The sequence below is a fragment of the Quercus robur genome, chromosome 12 (genome assembly GCF_932294415.1).
Source record: "Quercus robur chromosome 12, dhQueRobu3.1, whole genome shotgun sequence".
NCBI classification, from domain to species: Eukaryota; Viridiplantae; Streptophyta; class Magnoliopsida; order Fagales; family Fagaceae; genus Quercus; species Quercus robur.
Window position 1 is genome coordinate 3,973,456 of NC_065545.1, and position 15,453 is coordinate 3,988,908.

Consider the following 15,453-nt stretch of genomic DNA (forward strand, 5'->3'; position numbering starts at 1 on the left):
TACAAGTACTAAAATGACAATAGTTTCATAACTTAACGATCAAAATGAGTATACTAATTTAGATTTGAATTTTAATATTTTTTTTTTTTAATTCTTGAATGTTGAATGATCAAAAAATTTTATTGTTCATGTTTTGGTTCCTCAAAGACAAATTCCTACTTTCATCCTTGGTTTTCTCAATATTTCCTTCATTTTTTCATTATTGGATGCGAAAACATTTTGGCTCACCTGAGACCCACGAGTGTTCTGAGACTGGGTGTTCTATTTGGTAGAAAATGGACTGGGCACTAATAGACGGGGGCCTAAATATTGATATAGTATCAAAGGTATTGTACCAAAATGACCCCCCCCTCCCAAAAATAAAAAATAAAAAAATTATGGGGCCTTAATGGAACAACTTGGAAGTTCAAGGAGTGCTAGTGCAATTTAACATTTGAAACAAATACTAAATATTAAAATCTTTGTTGCAAATTTCAATCAATTCATGTGGATGAAAAAAATATTGATTCTACCAAAAAAGAAACAAGTATTGGAATATTGTTGCACTCAACTTTTGATTTTCGTTTGAAAGTTTTAATTTTTTTTTCACTAAAAGTCGTTGAGCACATCCCATAAGAAGAGTGAATGATAATCAAACTTAAACTCACCCCTTTAGAAGAAATCTAAGACACCAGCTGGCTCTAGAAGTCTTTTGCCATTGAGTGAAAATTACTCACAAAAATAACTATTTTCGAGGTTGGTCTACACATAAGAACTTCTCAGACATAAACTGGGCTTTACAGCCCATTATAGAAGATATAAAGTCCATGCTGAAAAGTTTTTTGTGTTGGGATTTTCTTTTTGTGCCTCGGTGTGTAAAACTTCATTGCCCTCAATCTTGTCATGGGCCTCTTTTTGTAAGGCTGGTGGGAAGCGGTCACTTCTTGGATTAATTTGAGCAACAAGTTTCCTAATATTCCTATGGTTGAATAACCAAGAATTCGATCAACTTTTCTTACGTAGTATATGACCCATTGTATTTTTCATTGATATTTTAGTAGTGAGATATATAATTTAATTGAACATGTTGAACTTTTCACCGAGCTATTTAATTTAATGTGTAGGACCTCAAGTTGTATTTTTAATTGATGTTGTGAGAAAGCAACAAGGAAAGATAGGGTGATTGCCTATCCCTAGTCTTTAAAGAATCTTTTGGCTTTAATAAAGACAATCTCCCAAGAGTATTTAGACTCGGCTGGTAAGGGTGATTGCTTATCTATTCCTGTATTTTAGTTTTCAATATATATTGTAGTTTATCAAAAAAAGAGGAAGAAAGATAGGGATGACATAACACAACTTGCAAAAAGTCATTTTCAAGTTTTTGTGAATAGAAGCTATTTTCCAGGTTGGTCCACACCAAACTTGTTCATATTGTTGTTGAACCTCTTATCATCCAATAAGCTTTTTACCCTATAGTTAATAAATTCACAAAAGGCTTGTAACGTAATTGATTTTTTTTTTTTTTTTTTTTTGTGTTTCTAATAAAAATGTCTTTATATTTTGATAGTGGAGTTGGAAGGATTTGAATTATAAACATCTTCATTAAAAACTTTAAAACACCAAGTGGTATCAATTGAGTTACATAACTCTTGAACTCTATTATCAAATTTTCAAAAGAAATAAACAATTCGTAAATTCATGAATTCCAATTGACTCAATCGTAAAAAATAATAAAAAATAAAAAATCATTCTCAAATAAGAGACTTTAATTCAAATCCTACTTACACGAAAACAAATTGGTGTCTTTTTTATGGACTTATAGTATCCATCATTGAAAAAAAAAATTATAGTTAATAAATTTATCTTTAAATTCGGTTCATATCAAGTTTGGGACTATGAAAAGATAAGGAAGCTTCATTTATTCAATAATGATAATGTTGTTTCAAGGAAAACTAAGAGCTAGTATGAAATTCCACGAGGAAAAAAAAGGTTGGTATGAAAATGATTGAACACGACAAGGTGGCCAAAATATTCCTCTTTACTTCGACATACTTTAAATTATCATGGACTCCAAAAAGTTACAGTCAATGCGATGCACATAATGGGATTTAGTGGCATTTTAAGTTACAGAGTATTTGTGGTTCTAGTTCAAAGGGAGTTTTTTCTTTGCAAATTAGTGTAACTAGGAATATAGCAGAGCTACAGTTGATAGAGTAGCAGTATTTATTCAACTGTCTAAGCTACTTGTAGTTTATGATTGAAGTAGCTAAACGACATGTGTTTTACTTAAGCTTATAATGTGGAGTTGGTAAGCACACGTGTAATAGCCAATTAGTTCTTTTCCTATTTTCTCGCTCTCCTCTGGTTCTGTATATAAACATAGAGGCTATGTATTTTACATTCAGTTTTTGATATACAATTGCATATGGAGATTCTCTCTCAGAGCTTTCTAATGTGTGATTCTTAATAAAATTGATAATCATATGAAAAGTAATGTAACTTTGAGGCATGTTAAAAACTATTTCTTAAAAATTAAAATTGATAACTGATGATGCAAAAATCGTCAGTATGAACTCCTCGTCGATATAGATGGACGAAGGTGTTGGCTTCGTCCAGAGACGAACCTGTTTGTGTTCTTCTCTGGCTTGTCAATATAGAAGGACGAAGCTGTTGGCTTCGTCCAGAGACAAACCTGCAATAAGATATGAGGTGGAGAAATATGGATACATCAGTGTGGCGTTTGCCAAACACCCTCCGATAATTAAGTTAGAATGGGATTCAATTGAAGTATATTGCAAAAGAATTCAACTTGAGAATAGTTTTTGGGGTGAGAGTTGTGTGTACCTTTGCCTTTGGTTTGTGTGGGTTTTTATAGCCCTTGTCTTCAATGTCTGAATGAATATATGCATTTATGAGATATGGAGCCGTTGTTATTAATGGCTAGCTTTTATTTTTTGCCAACAGCTATTTTTTGCCGTTGATGGGAGCCACATGTTGTGAGAAGCCAGTCTCTTGAGACCATTTCATAAGATACTTTCTCCAATTCCAGACATTTTGCAAAATTACCTTGAACTCTTTGTGGGAACAAGATCTATATCAAAGTTAATTTTACTAGGTCAAAACAGGAAGGTGCAATCCACTAACCAGAATAGAAGGTACCCAGCCTATTTAGGTGAAAAGCTTCAAGTATTACTTGGCCTTACAATCTCAACAACACAAGCATAGTATTTATAATGCTACAATTAGGCATGTACTAGCAGAAAATAAGATGTAACACCCAGTGCTACATGTCATAATTGATGAACTACAATTGGGAATATGCATATAACACATGATAAGCAAAAAAGTGATATTCTGGAAAAGCTATCTCAAGTAGCCAATCATACCCAAATGTACATAGACCTAAATATCAAAAGTTATATCCTGTACCTGCAACATTACAAAATCCAAGCATACCCAAAATCACAAATCACTTCTCAACAAATATATAAGAGAACTGAAAACATGACTAATTGTCATGAATCTTTCTTACATTAAGCATCACTGCAAATTGTTCAAACAAATGATAAATGAAACTCACTGAGAAGATGTGCAAGATAAGTTGTGCCCAACATAAACTTAGGCTTCCAAGGGCAGACTCAGATATGTACTTAAATAATTCTATACAATATGAACACCAAATGATACAATAGGATGTGAATATGTAATTTAAACTTCATACGACATAAGATGCTGTCTATGACAGATATGATCCAAACAATTATTTCAATTAAACATCAAATAATATTTTTTAAATTTTTACACATTGTGTGAGTCTGACATTATATCTTATCCTCCAGGATACCATGACCAAGTCAAACACTTGGAACTATGATACTACAAAGCCACACAAGCCAAATTTTAGAACAGTTGCTAAGCCAATAAGTTTCCCTTCCCAAAATTTCTTGAACTTAAAATGTAGAAATTAGAATTAATCTATAAATTAAACAATTCAATGTAAAACTACATGAGGATACAACTAGGATTTTTTAAGTTACAAAGAATAGGAGGCAATAAAGACCTGGGCTGCCTTAAGAATTATCATTTGCAACTCAAAAACAAGAACACCACCACACCTCCCTTGAGGATCAACCTTCACCAATGGGCCTCTTGCAAATGATTCTCTACCTCTTTTCAAATGAAGCCACTCGGGACCCTCAAAGCAATGCATAGAGCTGAAAGAAAGATAAAAATCTATGATTTATGATGATTTTCCACTGTTGCAAAACAGACTTTAAAATCATAATTGTGTACACAAATGTGTGCACAAACACACATGTATAAGTTCCAAAAATAGAAGTATCATATCTGCATCAAGAATGTCCTCATAAATCAAAAACAAAAAATTATCATTAGGAAAAGCATCACACTTATCTCAAAAGTATTTGAGATTTACCATTCTTGCTTGGGACTAATTATTTATTCATCAGCATCACCGTTGTTTGGGTCATATGCGTCTGACCTCAAAAAATGGTGCTGCTTTACATCAAGGTAAAGTAAGAGAGTCCAAGTAATAACTTTAGCCACCAACCACATATCACAAAGAGTACAAAAACTATATGCTAAGTCATAGTATTACAAGCATCCTTCATTATTTCTCTTTATGAGTGGTCTTTTGTATCAGGTAACTCTATTCACTCCTTCATTGAGTCAATTCATATATAGACGTATTTTCCCATTGTAATTATTTAGGCTACTTCGTGTTTATTTTCACGATACAGTCTCATTTCAATAATAGCATGTTCACCTATCAAAAAAATATTATTATTAACTTTAGTAATGAAAAGTGTTTTTTTTTTTTTTTTTTTTTTGGTTCTATAAATTCGATAATTACAAAGGGGGAGGGCTGATTTGAACCCTTAACGACTTTGTTAGAAACACCGGGAGGTGCCAGTTGAGCGACAAGCTCTTGGCTAATGAAAGTTTTTTATTGCATTACTTCTGGACCTCAGTATTCGAGAAAAGGATACTAGACATAAGTACACTTAAACTTAGATGCCACTGAGCTCATTGGCTTAAGTTCTGAATTATCAATGTGTGCAAGTTATGAAACCAATCTTAGTTCTTTACCTAGAAAAGCATGATATTTCATATGAAGTTAAGATAATCAACCCTCCAATAGTTCATTTGACAACTCTCACTGTTAACAGTAAACCTAATTCCCAACCTATAACAAGTAACAACGAGAAAGGCAGTTATTGTCGCAATTCAATTCACCTTGTACGAAGTCCATGGATCGAATCGTCGAATTCAAGAACAGAAATCTTCGCATCGCGAAAGGCCAAGATAATAGAGTCTCTTCTCCTAGAGCCATCGCCACCTCCAACGGCCAAAACCGCCATGCTTTCGACATTTGCGTGTAACCTATAATGACAAACGAGTTCCAGCGAGGCGCCGGCGAGGCCATCCATGAGGCCGCCGCGCATAGGTTCGACTGAAGCCCTGGCGGAGGAGTCCCTGGTGGCGGTGGCGGCAGCGTCTTCTTGGACTCGAACAATGTAGAGCTCGAGGACATTGGCGGCGGTGACGACCAGGTTAGGGATTGGGCCCAAGTCGTGGCGGCGCGGAGGCCAGTCGGCGTCGAGGCCGTCGGTGGAGGTGATCGGAGGGATGCGAGAAGTGAAGTCGGCGCGAGACTGAGTGATGAAGCCGGAACCGCAGGTCTCGATTCCGGTTGGATAGTGCATCATCTTGTAGGCGGCGTAGCTCATCTTTGAGAGGCTAGGGTTTTCAGAAGGGAAAACGACGACGTTGAGGAAGTGGAGGAGGAGACAGTACAGAGGGTTTTACTCAGTTTTTAGGGTTTTTGAAATGAGGGAATTGAATGAAGTTTGTGCTTGGCGGGAGGAATACTTAGTTATAGACTGACCAGTGAGGAGTGAGTCAGTGAGATCGAGTGAAAAATAAAAAATGGAGACAGAACCGTCACCCCACCCTTTATAGTTTATAGTATCTAATTATTAAAAAATGTGTTTTTTTCTAGGAGTAAACATGATATCAGATAATTTTAACTCAAATTGTGTTTTTAATTCTTAAAATTTAAAAAAAAAAAAAAGATTTTACAAATAAGTGTGCCAAGTGTTTGATTACTTTCATGAGTTTATATGATCTCATGTTCCACACCCACCAAATTATTATAGAAAAGAATTTCATAGAAGTAGCCCTAAGATACTGGTAAGAGATTTCGAATTCCGAATCTCATAGATATTATAAAGCCTTAAGAAGAACTAATCCAACCCTTTTAAATTTTAAAACACAATTTTAACTAACTTGGTATTGTCTGTCCATTATGGAACTACCATCACTTTTTTATTTTCTTTTCTTTTTTTAATGTTACTCTTAGAATTTAATTTTGAATTTAGTAATGAATACAAACGTTTGATAAGGTAGATCTAGGATTAACTTGTTAAAATCTTATTGATAAATTTTGTTAATTGGGCTAGTTTTTCAAACATAACAAATTCTATCACTCTGTTTATGCTTCTCTTTTTCAACATATGCAGTTTGAGTTATAGACGTGTAGTATTATACTGTTAGACCCAAAGAAATTGAGTTCAAATTGCTCTAATTTATTTGCATGCATTTGGAGCATTTGGTTTGTTGTAATATATCCTTAATGTGATGCACATTATGATGATGTGATATTAAGTTTTTAGTTTATTTTTTTTTTTCTAACATTATCATAATTTAAAATTATAAAATATATCACATCATATTAATTTCATCACATTCTTAAATAATGTAATGTTATATTCTTGTATTAATATTACATTAATGTAAGATTACAATAACGTAATATACGATGAATTAAACGCACCTTGATGTTATATGCCATAGAAACGGATTTCCAAATTTATCCTTTTCCCTTGCAAAAAAAAAAAAATGTAATCTCTATTTTATGTTTAATGTGGTTTTCTTTATTTTAATTTGGTTTAAATATTTTTGTCTTCACTTGCTCTGATTGAATTATAAGTTACCGAGTGTTTACCTCTCTATCTAAGCCAGAACTACCCAATATCTCATGAACATAAATACCCAAGGAAGTTCATACAAAGTCAATTGTGAAAACCCTTTACAACAACTGAAAAGTAAAACAAACAAACTGCTCCTATTGAGGAGTGTTTTTGGAAAAGTATAGTTTAGATTTATTTGGGCTGAAAATTTGACCAAACTTTGTACAAAATTCTAGGATAATGAAAAAAAGAATGTAGCTTTTTGTGTTTTTGGGCTGGGGAGTTTCCTTTTGAGGTTTTTGGTTGGAAAATGGCTGTTGTATGGGATTTTGGCTGTGTTTTGTTGTAACTTTGTGAGGGTTTGGGTATGTGAAAAAGGAAGAAGCTTTCTTGTATTCTTTTTGTTCTGTCTTTGGGCTGGAAAAAGGATGGATTTTTCTGGGTTGTTTAAGCTCAATTTTCGGAGCTCTAAAGGGTTGGAGACTTGGAGTTGCAGCTATGGAGGCAGGCTGTTTGCAGTATCGAGTAGGTGAAAAGGAGGGATTTTTCAGGGTATTTTGGGCGTATGTAGGGGAAGGTATATGATGGTGTTTTATGGTTCTTTGTGAATAAGTTGCTATGGGATTTTGCTGTACATTTGTGGATGTATTTTCAGTGGACAGTGGGTATTTTGGGGGTTCAGGTAGAGGTTTAAGGTGGATGTTGGAGAGTGAAAACCCTTATGCCTGTTTGAAAGTTTAAAAAATGAGGGGGAGTAGAGTAGAGGAATGGAGAGTAATTCAATTACCTTGTTTGAAAGTTTTTTAAGGAAAGAGGAGGGGAGTTTGGAGGGGTTTCAATCACCTCTAACCCCTCATTTTTAATTCCCCTAAATTGGAGAGATTTGGAGGGAGAGTAGAGTAGATAAATTATTGACAAAATAAATTTCTCAATTTACCCTTTCTAAATTAATAATAGACCAATGTTGTAAGTCCATTTTCAAATAGGGGTAAATTTGTCTATTTTAATCATTTTCACTCCTCTCCATCCTTATTTTTAAAATATCCAAACAAGAGGAAGGGTTAATTACTCCCTTCCCCTTACTAATTTTAAAAACATCCAAATAAGGTGGAGGGGAACCATTCTCCTCTACTCTCCTCCCCACTCCCCTCTACTCTCCTCCCTCCCTAAACTTCCAAACAGACCATTAAGAATAGATCCAGCCCGTGGGGACAAAGGGAAATATTTTCTTTGCGTTTTTGCCTCCTTGATGATTCTTCTCTCTCCTTTAGAAAAAGATGAATATATTAGGTCTCTTTAGGGTTTAGGGTACGTGGATAGAAATGAAAGTGAATAAAAATGTGATGTGTTACCTTTGAGGTCACTGGAAATCAACATTTAATTTCAATAAATCTTGACACACCCATTAAATAAAAGAAATTAACTTGATTTTAAAATAAATCACATGCATGACCTGATAAAAATAAAGGGACCAAATACGACAAAATAAATGGAACAGAATAAAAATAGGACATGTAATTTAGGAAAATCAGTTAAATTTCTTAATCAATTTTGGTGCATAATCCTTAATGTCATGCTTGATTAAAAAGACCTGATTTTTGCTCATGAGAAGTCGAATTAAAGAGAATTTTGTGATCTTAAGAACCAAAGTTAATCCAATCACATGGTTAAAATTTAATTAAAACTCAACTAAATCTAACTAATCACATAGAAATTGATAAAAAAAAGAAAAAAAAAGAAAAAAAAAAAGGGGGTTTGGCTATTAAAATCATGAAATCCTTTAACTTTAGGGTTAAGACCTCTATCAAATTTAGAGCCAACCAAAATATGGTATTAACACATGAAATGATATGATATATCAAATGAAATGAAATGGTACCACCTAAATGAAATGATATATCAAATCAACTCTTTAAAATTCTAAATGAATATGATAACTGAGATCAAGCTAGTCATGTAAGTTGGAGACATGATTCCAAGGAAAGAAAATAAAATCAAAATTCAAAAGTTGAACCATTGCAACGAAAACAACAAATGTGAGAAATAGATAGAAGAAAAAATGGTATGTAAAAAGAACTGATATTTCCTTTAAAATGCTAGGAACATAGAAATGGATAGTATGATCTTCAAGCTCTCAAAAAATCAATTCCCCTTTTTTTAGTACTATGCTGCAACTTACTCCACATCTCTACAAAGCACATTGATGAAGAAAGGGTTCATATCCATATGCATGGTCATTTCAAAAGTTCTAAGAATGCTTTAGCTTCCAGAAGATATACAACAGGTATTTGGAACAATGATGAGGATTAAGCCATTAAGGTAGAGATAAAGTGAAAATTCAAAGTTCAAAAGAAAATCTATCACTAAAGAGGGAACCTCACCACCTGAGATTTTAAATTGCACAAAATTCCTTGTTTGAAAATTTGAAAATATCAGCACCTTCAGGTGAGTTAAATAAGCAATTTGTATAAAAGCTGAAAGCTATCCATGTGTGGAACAACTTCCTCAATAACAAACTCTGCCAGGAAGCCATATCTTCAAGAAAGGTAGCGTAGATGGGTCCAAGCAACAAGCAAGTAGTATCTCGAAAATAAGTCCATTTGACTTTCCTACTTATAGCTCAAAACAACATCCACATACATCTGCATCAACAAAACAACATTCATTACTAAGGAGGTTAGTCACTTGTTATCAAAGCATAGAGACTTACAGATTTGGCAAGCTCTTTGGCTTTCTCATCATCAAAACCAAGGGAAGCCATGGTCTTGTGACCTGCTGAATCTTTTTCCGACCAAATTCCAAGAAGCATATGAGTAGTCGTTATCTCCCCACCTTCACCTGCATTTCAAACCTTAGATATGCAGTAAATATTTCCACTGCCTCAGTTTTTACATACTAAACCTTATTGCAAGGAGGTTCATTGAACCACCTTCAATTTCTACATTTCCACCACATACAGGGCTACGAGATTCTTAGGCACAAAAAAAAAAAATTTGAGTCTACAAAACATGGTAATTACATTCTCCTATACTTGAAAGAGCAATGCTAAGGGACAAGTCATAATCACACATAGATTCACTATCAATCACAAATATTTGTTACACTAGTAAGCATTGATAGCATTATAAGGCATTGGTGAGCAACAAGAGGCAAAGAGGGTAGACAAGCTCAAATAGTACACATACATTCCAGGATCTCTGCAATGAAATTAATATCATGGCTCAATTCAGATTATTTGAGTTCCAAAAAATAAGAAAATTAAGGTATATCACAGAGAAATGAGTTAAACAGAACTTCTTCACTATTGATCGGTAAGAGGAAATATATTACAATGAAAAATAAATGTACATTAAGTTCAAGGAGACAAACTCATCTGTCGTTTAGGAATATCCCAGAAAACAAAGTACTAACAACTTAGACTTTTATTCTCTCCTCAAAGGTGTTCTTGCCCCTCGAACATTCATCTGTCTCTCTCACTTCAAATGTTCCAAAAGATGCAAGAAGGCACAACATTCCACACCCTTTCCAAAAAGAACTTAGTTTTCTCCTCAACATATAAGCAAATCACACACCAGTCAAGAAGTTATATTGACTGGTGTGTGTGTGTTTTGGATCTCAGTGCTCCAATAGTAGTAATAAGATTTATGTAATAAAAGAAAATAATTAATTGGTATGGACATTTCCATCACCAATCAAATTATTGAATTTTCCATCAACATCCTCAAAGAAATCAGAGACATCAAGATGATTCATATCCACTCCATATGGAAGGTCAAGATCCATGGGATCTTCAAGATCATTGTGATCAACAAAATTTGTTTCAATTCTCTTTCCCTTTTCTTTTATGGAGGCTTGGTACAGATCTACCAAATGTTTAGGAGTACGACAAGTACGTGACCAATGACCTTCCATTCCACACCTATAACACTTTTCTTCATGACCGTTTGATGGTTTATTTTGTAAACGCTTGCCATTTTGATTCTTCTAATGATAAGGTGTGTTATTCCTTTTTGAAGAATTATGAGAATGATCCTCTCTATATTGATTCTTCCTTCCACGCCCACGACCACAAACATAATTTCCTCTATGTTTATCAAATGAGGTTCCATTCGCTTTAGGGAATGGAGTAGAACCGGTCAAGCGAGATTGGTGGTTTTTCAGCAAAAGCTTCTTATTTTGTTCAGCCACTAGAAGACATGATATCAATTCAGAATATTTTGTGAACTTACGTTCTCGATATTGCTGCTGCAGGAGCATATTCGAGGCATGAAATGTTGTAAATGTTTTCTCTAACATGTCTTCCTTAGTGATTTTTTACCCACATAATTTTAATAGTGAGATTATTTTAAAAAGTGCAGAATTGTACTCACTCATACTTTTAAAATCTTGCAACCTCAGGTTCAACCAATTATAACAAGCTTTTGGGAGGATTACAGATTTTTGATTCTCATATCTTTCCTTTAAATCATTCCATAAGACAGGAGGGTCTTTCACTGTAAGGTACTTAGATTTTAATTCTTCATGGAGATGAGGGCAAATAAAAATCACTGATTTTGCACGATCCTGTAGGGATGCTTGATTGCCATCCTTAATTGTATCTCCAAGGTTCTTTGCCTCTAGGTGAACCTCAGCATCAAGGGTCCATGACAAGTAATTCTTGCCCAAGATGTCAAGGGCAACAAATTCAAGTTTCGTAAGGTTCAACATCTATATAAATATATAATTACATAAGAAATTAAATAACTAACATAAATATAGGGGAGATGTATATCCATATGTGTACTCATTATTACAACCTTATTCCATAAACTTTATAAGCATTCTAAGGTCCTATATATATGTGGGATTTCTTTACTGTTATTGTACACATCTAAGAGAGATCAAAAGAATTGTGGATGACCACTTGAATATAAAAGTATATCAATATATATTTCTTGTTTCTTTTGCTTTGTTTTATATATTGATGGTTCCTTGGATATCAGTAGGTTGACAAGTCTCGAACGATGATGATCTTTGGGCTATATCTTGTAAAACAAGAACACTGAATCAGAGGAGACCGGTGGAGACCGGCCAAAAGTCCTCCGATGATGAAGTTAGTGAACTTGGAATTCTCGGTAAGGAAGGATTGTTTTCTTTAATAAAAAAAATGTCTGAATACCTTACTCTTCATCGAAGAATCCTTATATAATATGTGTGGAACGGTTATCTGTTTAATAACTGTTGCTAATGTCGAGGAGTACGGAGAATTGGAGGTAACTTCCATAATCGCTATGGAAGTTACCTAGGTTGGACGGCTCGTTCCATAGTAGTTAATGTAGAATTTGGCACTCAGTAGTTCAATCCGGTGAACTCGTCCATCTTTCATTAAAGACGGACGAGACTATCTAGGACGGCTTGTCCTTGGTCCAAATGATGAAGGATGGGTAAGATTCCCATGGGATCTCGTCCGTCCAAAGACGGACGAGGTTAGCCAGGATGCTTGGGACGATCACTTCGCCTATTTGGTTTGTCCTAGCTTGCCTTTCGTTAGACGAGACATATGGACGAGTTCAGGAGTTGATGTTTTTTATGACACCATCATATATATTTCCATCATTTCACAATAAAATTAATTGTATATTCTTTACTATCTCAATAGGAATTAAGCAATACATTTTTATAAGTACAATTTTGCTTAAACCTGATATAAGAAAACTTGAAGTCCCTACATTGACCACAAAGTTAATAATTTCAATCCTTGAGTACAAAATGATTGCAACTTTTATGATTGTCGAGGACTCCTACTCTGATTCTAGGATGACTTCTAACTCCTGGTTCAAACGCCTTGCAGGCATACTTACATTGATTCTTGTAGGGCCTGTAGATGCAAAGGGATTAGGAGGCATGGTTAACTTATCTCCTTCTCCTTCCAACATTTGGACCACAACTTTCATTGAAGGACGATCCACTGGGTGCCATTGGATGCACCAGAGTCCTACAATTGCGAGTTTCTTTGCAATTTTAGCATGTTCATTATCCTCAACATAGACTCGTAGGTCTTCTTTTTGCTCTAACAAATTGTAGATCCATTCTGGGAAATATATTTGGCTAGTGTTCTCCATGGTTACATCAACATTTTTCCTACCTCCAACCATTTCAAGCAACAATATTCCAAAACTATAAATATCTGATTTGTAAGACACGCTCCCAAAGTTCCTAGAGAACACTTCGGGTGCAATGTAACCCATGGTCCCCCTAGCTGTGGTCATAGACACTGCACTTTGATCTTTTGCACACAACTTGGCCAAACCAAAATCAGAAATTTTTGGATTGAAATTTTGGTCTAGCAAAATATTATGAGGTTTAATATCAAAATGGAGGATTCGTTGATCACATCCTTGGTGAAGATATTCAATTCCTTTTGCTATGCCGAGAGCAATGTCTTGTAGCTTTTCCCAACCAAGGAAACGGTTAGAATCTACTGAGGAAATGAACTTCTCTAGTGAATCATTTGGTAAGAACTCATACACTAGAGCTCTTCTAAATCCATCAGCACAGAAGCCAACCAAGCGAACCACATTAACATGGTGGATTCTACCCATTGTTACCACTTCATTTATGAATTCTTCCCCATTGCCCTTGGAACTGTTCAGGATCTTCACGGCTACATGGATTTCATTTGAAAATTTTCCTTTGAATACTGTTCCATAGGCTCCTTGTCCTAACTTCTCAGTAAATTGATTTGTAATTCTTTTAACATCGCTATACGAGTACCTTGTGGGCTTGAGAGCTTTGTAATCCTCCAAAAACATTTCAATCCTAGCTTGATTTTCTTTCTCTGTTTTGTCATAGCGATAGACACGGTAGAGTGCATAGATTACTAGTATCAAAAGAAATGACCCCAAGCTGGAACCTGCATGTTAAACATATTCGTGAGTCTAAAAAACAAAAAATAATTTACTATTAATTTTCAAAAATGGCCAACAAGAACTCACCAGTTATCACTATTTTTGTTAATGTACCTGTAAAATATTTTAATATGATTAGCTTTTTATTACATATCTCAAAAGAGAAAATAAATAATAAAAATTAATTGTGTGTAAAATTTCTATTGCTATTAGTAAAAAAATAATATGGTACTGTTAGAATACATCGACGTGATGCTCTCTTCTCTTACATGAATGATGGATTCCATCATGAATTTTAATTAGTAGGATTAATTATTATGTGAGATGAGGAAGTTCCAAGTCGTGGTGCTCCTTAAACACTAAATAATTAGGCTTTGAGTTCATGTTTAGGCTTTTAAGAGGTCTAATGTTCTAAGCAACGAGTTTTCCTCGATTAAACAATTACCTCACTTATGCTAATATTTATCTAAAATTTATGTTGATATTGCAAAGTTTGGTTCCAACTGATGGGTAGGGATGGCCATACCCATTGGGTAATGGATATCCAACCCTACCCGATCCAAATGTTTCGGGTAATACCCGCTTTTTCATGGGTAGAGCTTAACCGGGTAGGGTATGGATATTACCCGAATTTTTCGGGTAGGGTATGGATATTATCCAAACCCGACCCGCAAAAAAAAAAAAAAAAAAAAAAAAAAAAAAAACCCCACTCTGTCGTCAAAAGACAAAAGCACTCTGTATAAAAAAAAAAGGAAGCACTCGTTGTCAAATGTCAAGTCCTCCAAGCCGTCTGATCTGTCTTCCCCACACCAAATCCAAGCCTTCAAATCCCAACTTAGCCACAATGGTGAAGAAGTTCATGGAAAAGAAGCCGTCGTCTTCTTCGTCGAAGGTGGTGAAGATGGTGATTCCGTCGGATGTGATTGTAGAGGAATGAAATCGCCATTTTTTCGATGAAGAGGATTCTTTCTGTTATCGGAAAGATTCGCCGGCTCCGGCAACGGCGATGGAGGCGGATCATCAAGAAGAACGAAATCACGCTACTCCACCTTGGTCAGATTAGCTGATCTCTCTCTCATCTCCACTATGTCTCCACGCTACAATGGTATCACTCCCGTCGCCGTCATTTCCGCCCTTACCTTCCTCCAAATCTTCAATCGCGTTTACAACCTTCTCCACGGTCTCTCTCTCTCTCTCTCTCTTAGTCTTTGTTTGCTTGCTCAGAAAATTTTGTGTTCTGATTTTACTTTTGGATTTTCTTTTAATGACTAAGGTGGAGCTAAGTTTCTGTTTGGTTGAGGAGATAATATATATATACAGTAACAGACCAAAGGGTGGGAAAAAATACACGTGGAAGGGTGATAAAACTATTGGTTAGTTTTTAAGTTAAAATGTTTTGGATTTAAAAAATAAAATAAATGAGTTTCGGGTAGGGTATGGATATCCATAGATAATATATTCGGGTAAGATTCGGGTATGGATATTAATGGGTATAGATATTCGGGCATCCATGGGTAAGCTTTTCGGGTAGGGTATGGGTATATCCGATCCATACCCTACCCATGGCCATCCCTACTGATGGGCTACAAGCTTAT

General features: G+C 34.9%; 4 protein-coding genes across 11 annotated transcripts in view; 1 reads left to right on the forward strand and 3 right to left on the reverse strand.

Moving 5' to 3' along the window:
* The window catches only part of LOC126709523 (cleavage and polyadenylation specificity factor subunit 1), a 91,588-nt gene that overhangs the window by 49,637 nt on the left and 26,498 nt on the right, over nucleotides 1–15,453 (reverse strand). The window lies entirely within an intron of this gene.
* LOC126709531 (ATP-dependent Clp protease ATP-binding subunit CLPT1, chloroplastic-like) overlaps nucleotides 1–15,453 on the reverse strand; it is a 90,588-nt gene that overhangs the window by 12,384 nt on the left and 62,751 nt on the right. Inside the window, exon 7 of one of the 4 annotated variants that reach the window (XR_007649417.1) lies at nucleotides 9,092–9,347. The exons of the other annotated variants lie outside the window; for them this stretch is intronic. The gene's annotated coding sequence lies outside the window, so the exon portion shown is untranslated. Of the gene's footprint in view, nucleotides 1–9,091; nucleotides 9,348–15,453 lie in introns of those variants that run through there. 4 annotated transcript variants of the gene reach the window in all.
* LOC126709526 (rust resistance kinase Lr10-like) overlaps nucleotides 1–15,453 on the reverse strand; it is a 31,929-nt gene that overhangs the window by 8,919 nt on the left and 7,557 nt on the right. The window contains exons 2-3 of one of the 5 annotated variants that reach the window (XM_050409806.1): nucleotides 13,946–13,972; nucleotides 12,607–13,863 (exon numbers count right to left, since the gene is read on the reverse strand). The exons of 2 other annotated variants lie outside the window; for them this stretch is intronic. In XM_050409806.1, coding sequence (XP_050265763.1) covers nucleotides 12,752–13,863; nucleotides 13,946–13,972 — 1,139 coding nt within the window. In that variant the 3' untranslated portion in view covers nucleotides 12,607–12,751. Of the gene's footprint in view, nucleotides 1–12,606; nucleotides 13,864–13,945; nucleotides 13,973–15,453 lie in introns of those variants that run through there. 2 more of the 5 variants (XM_050409808.1, XM_050409810.1) reach the window with 2 other exon arrangements.
* The window catches only part of LOC126709525 (rust resistance kinase Lr10-like), a 58,441-nt gene that overhangs the window by 4,555 nt on the left and 38,433 nt on the right, over nucleotides 1–15,453 (forward strand). The gene's annotated exons all lie outside the window — the stretch shown is intronic.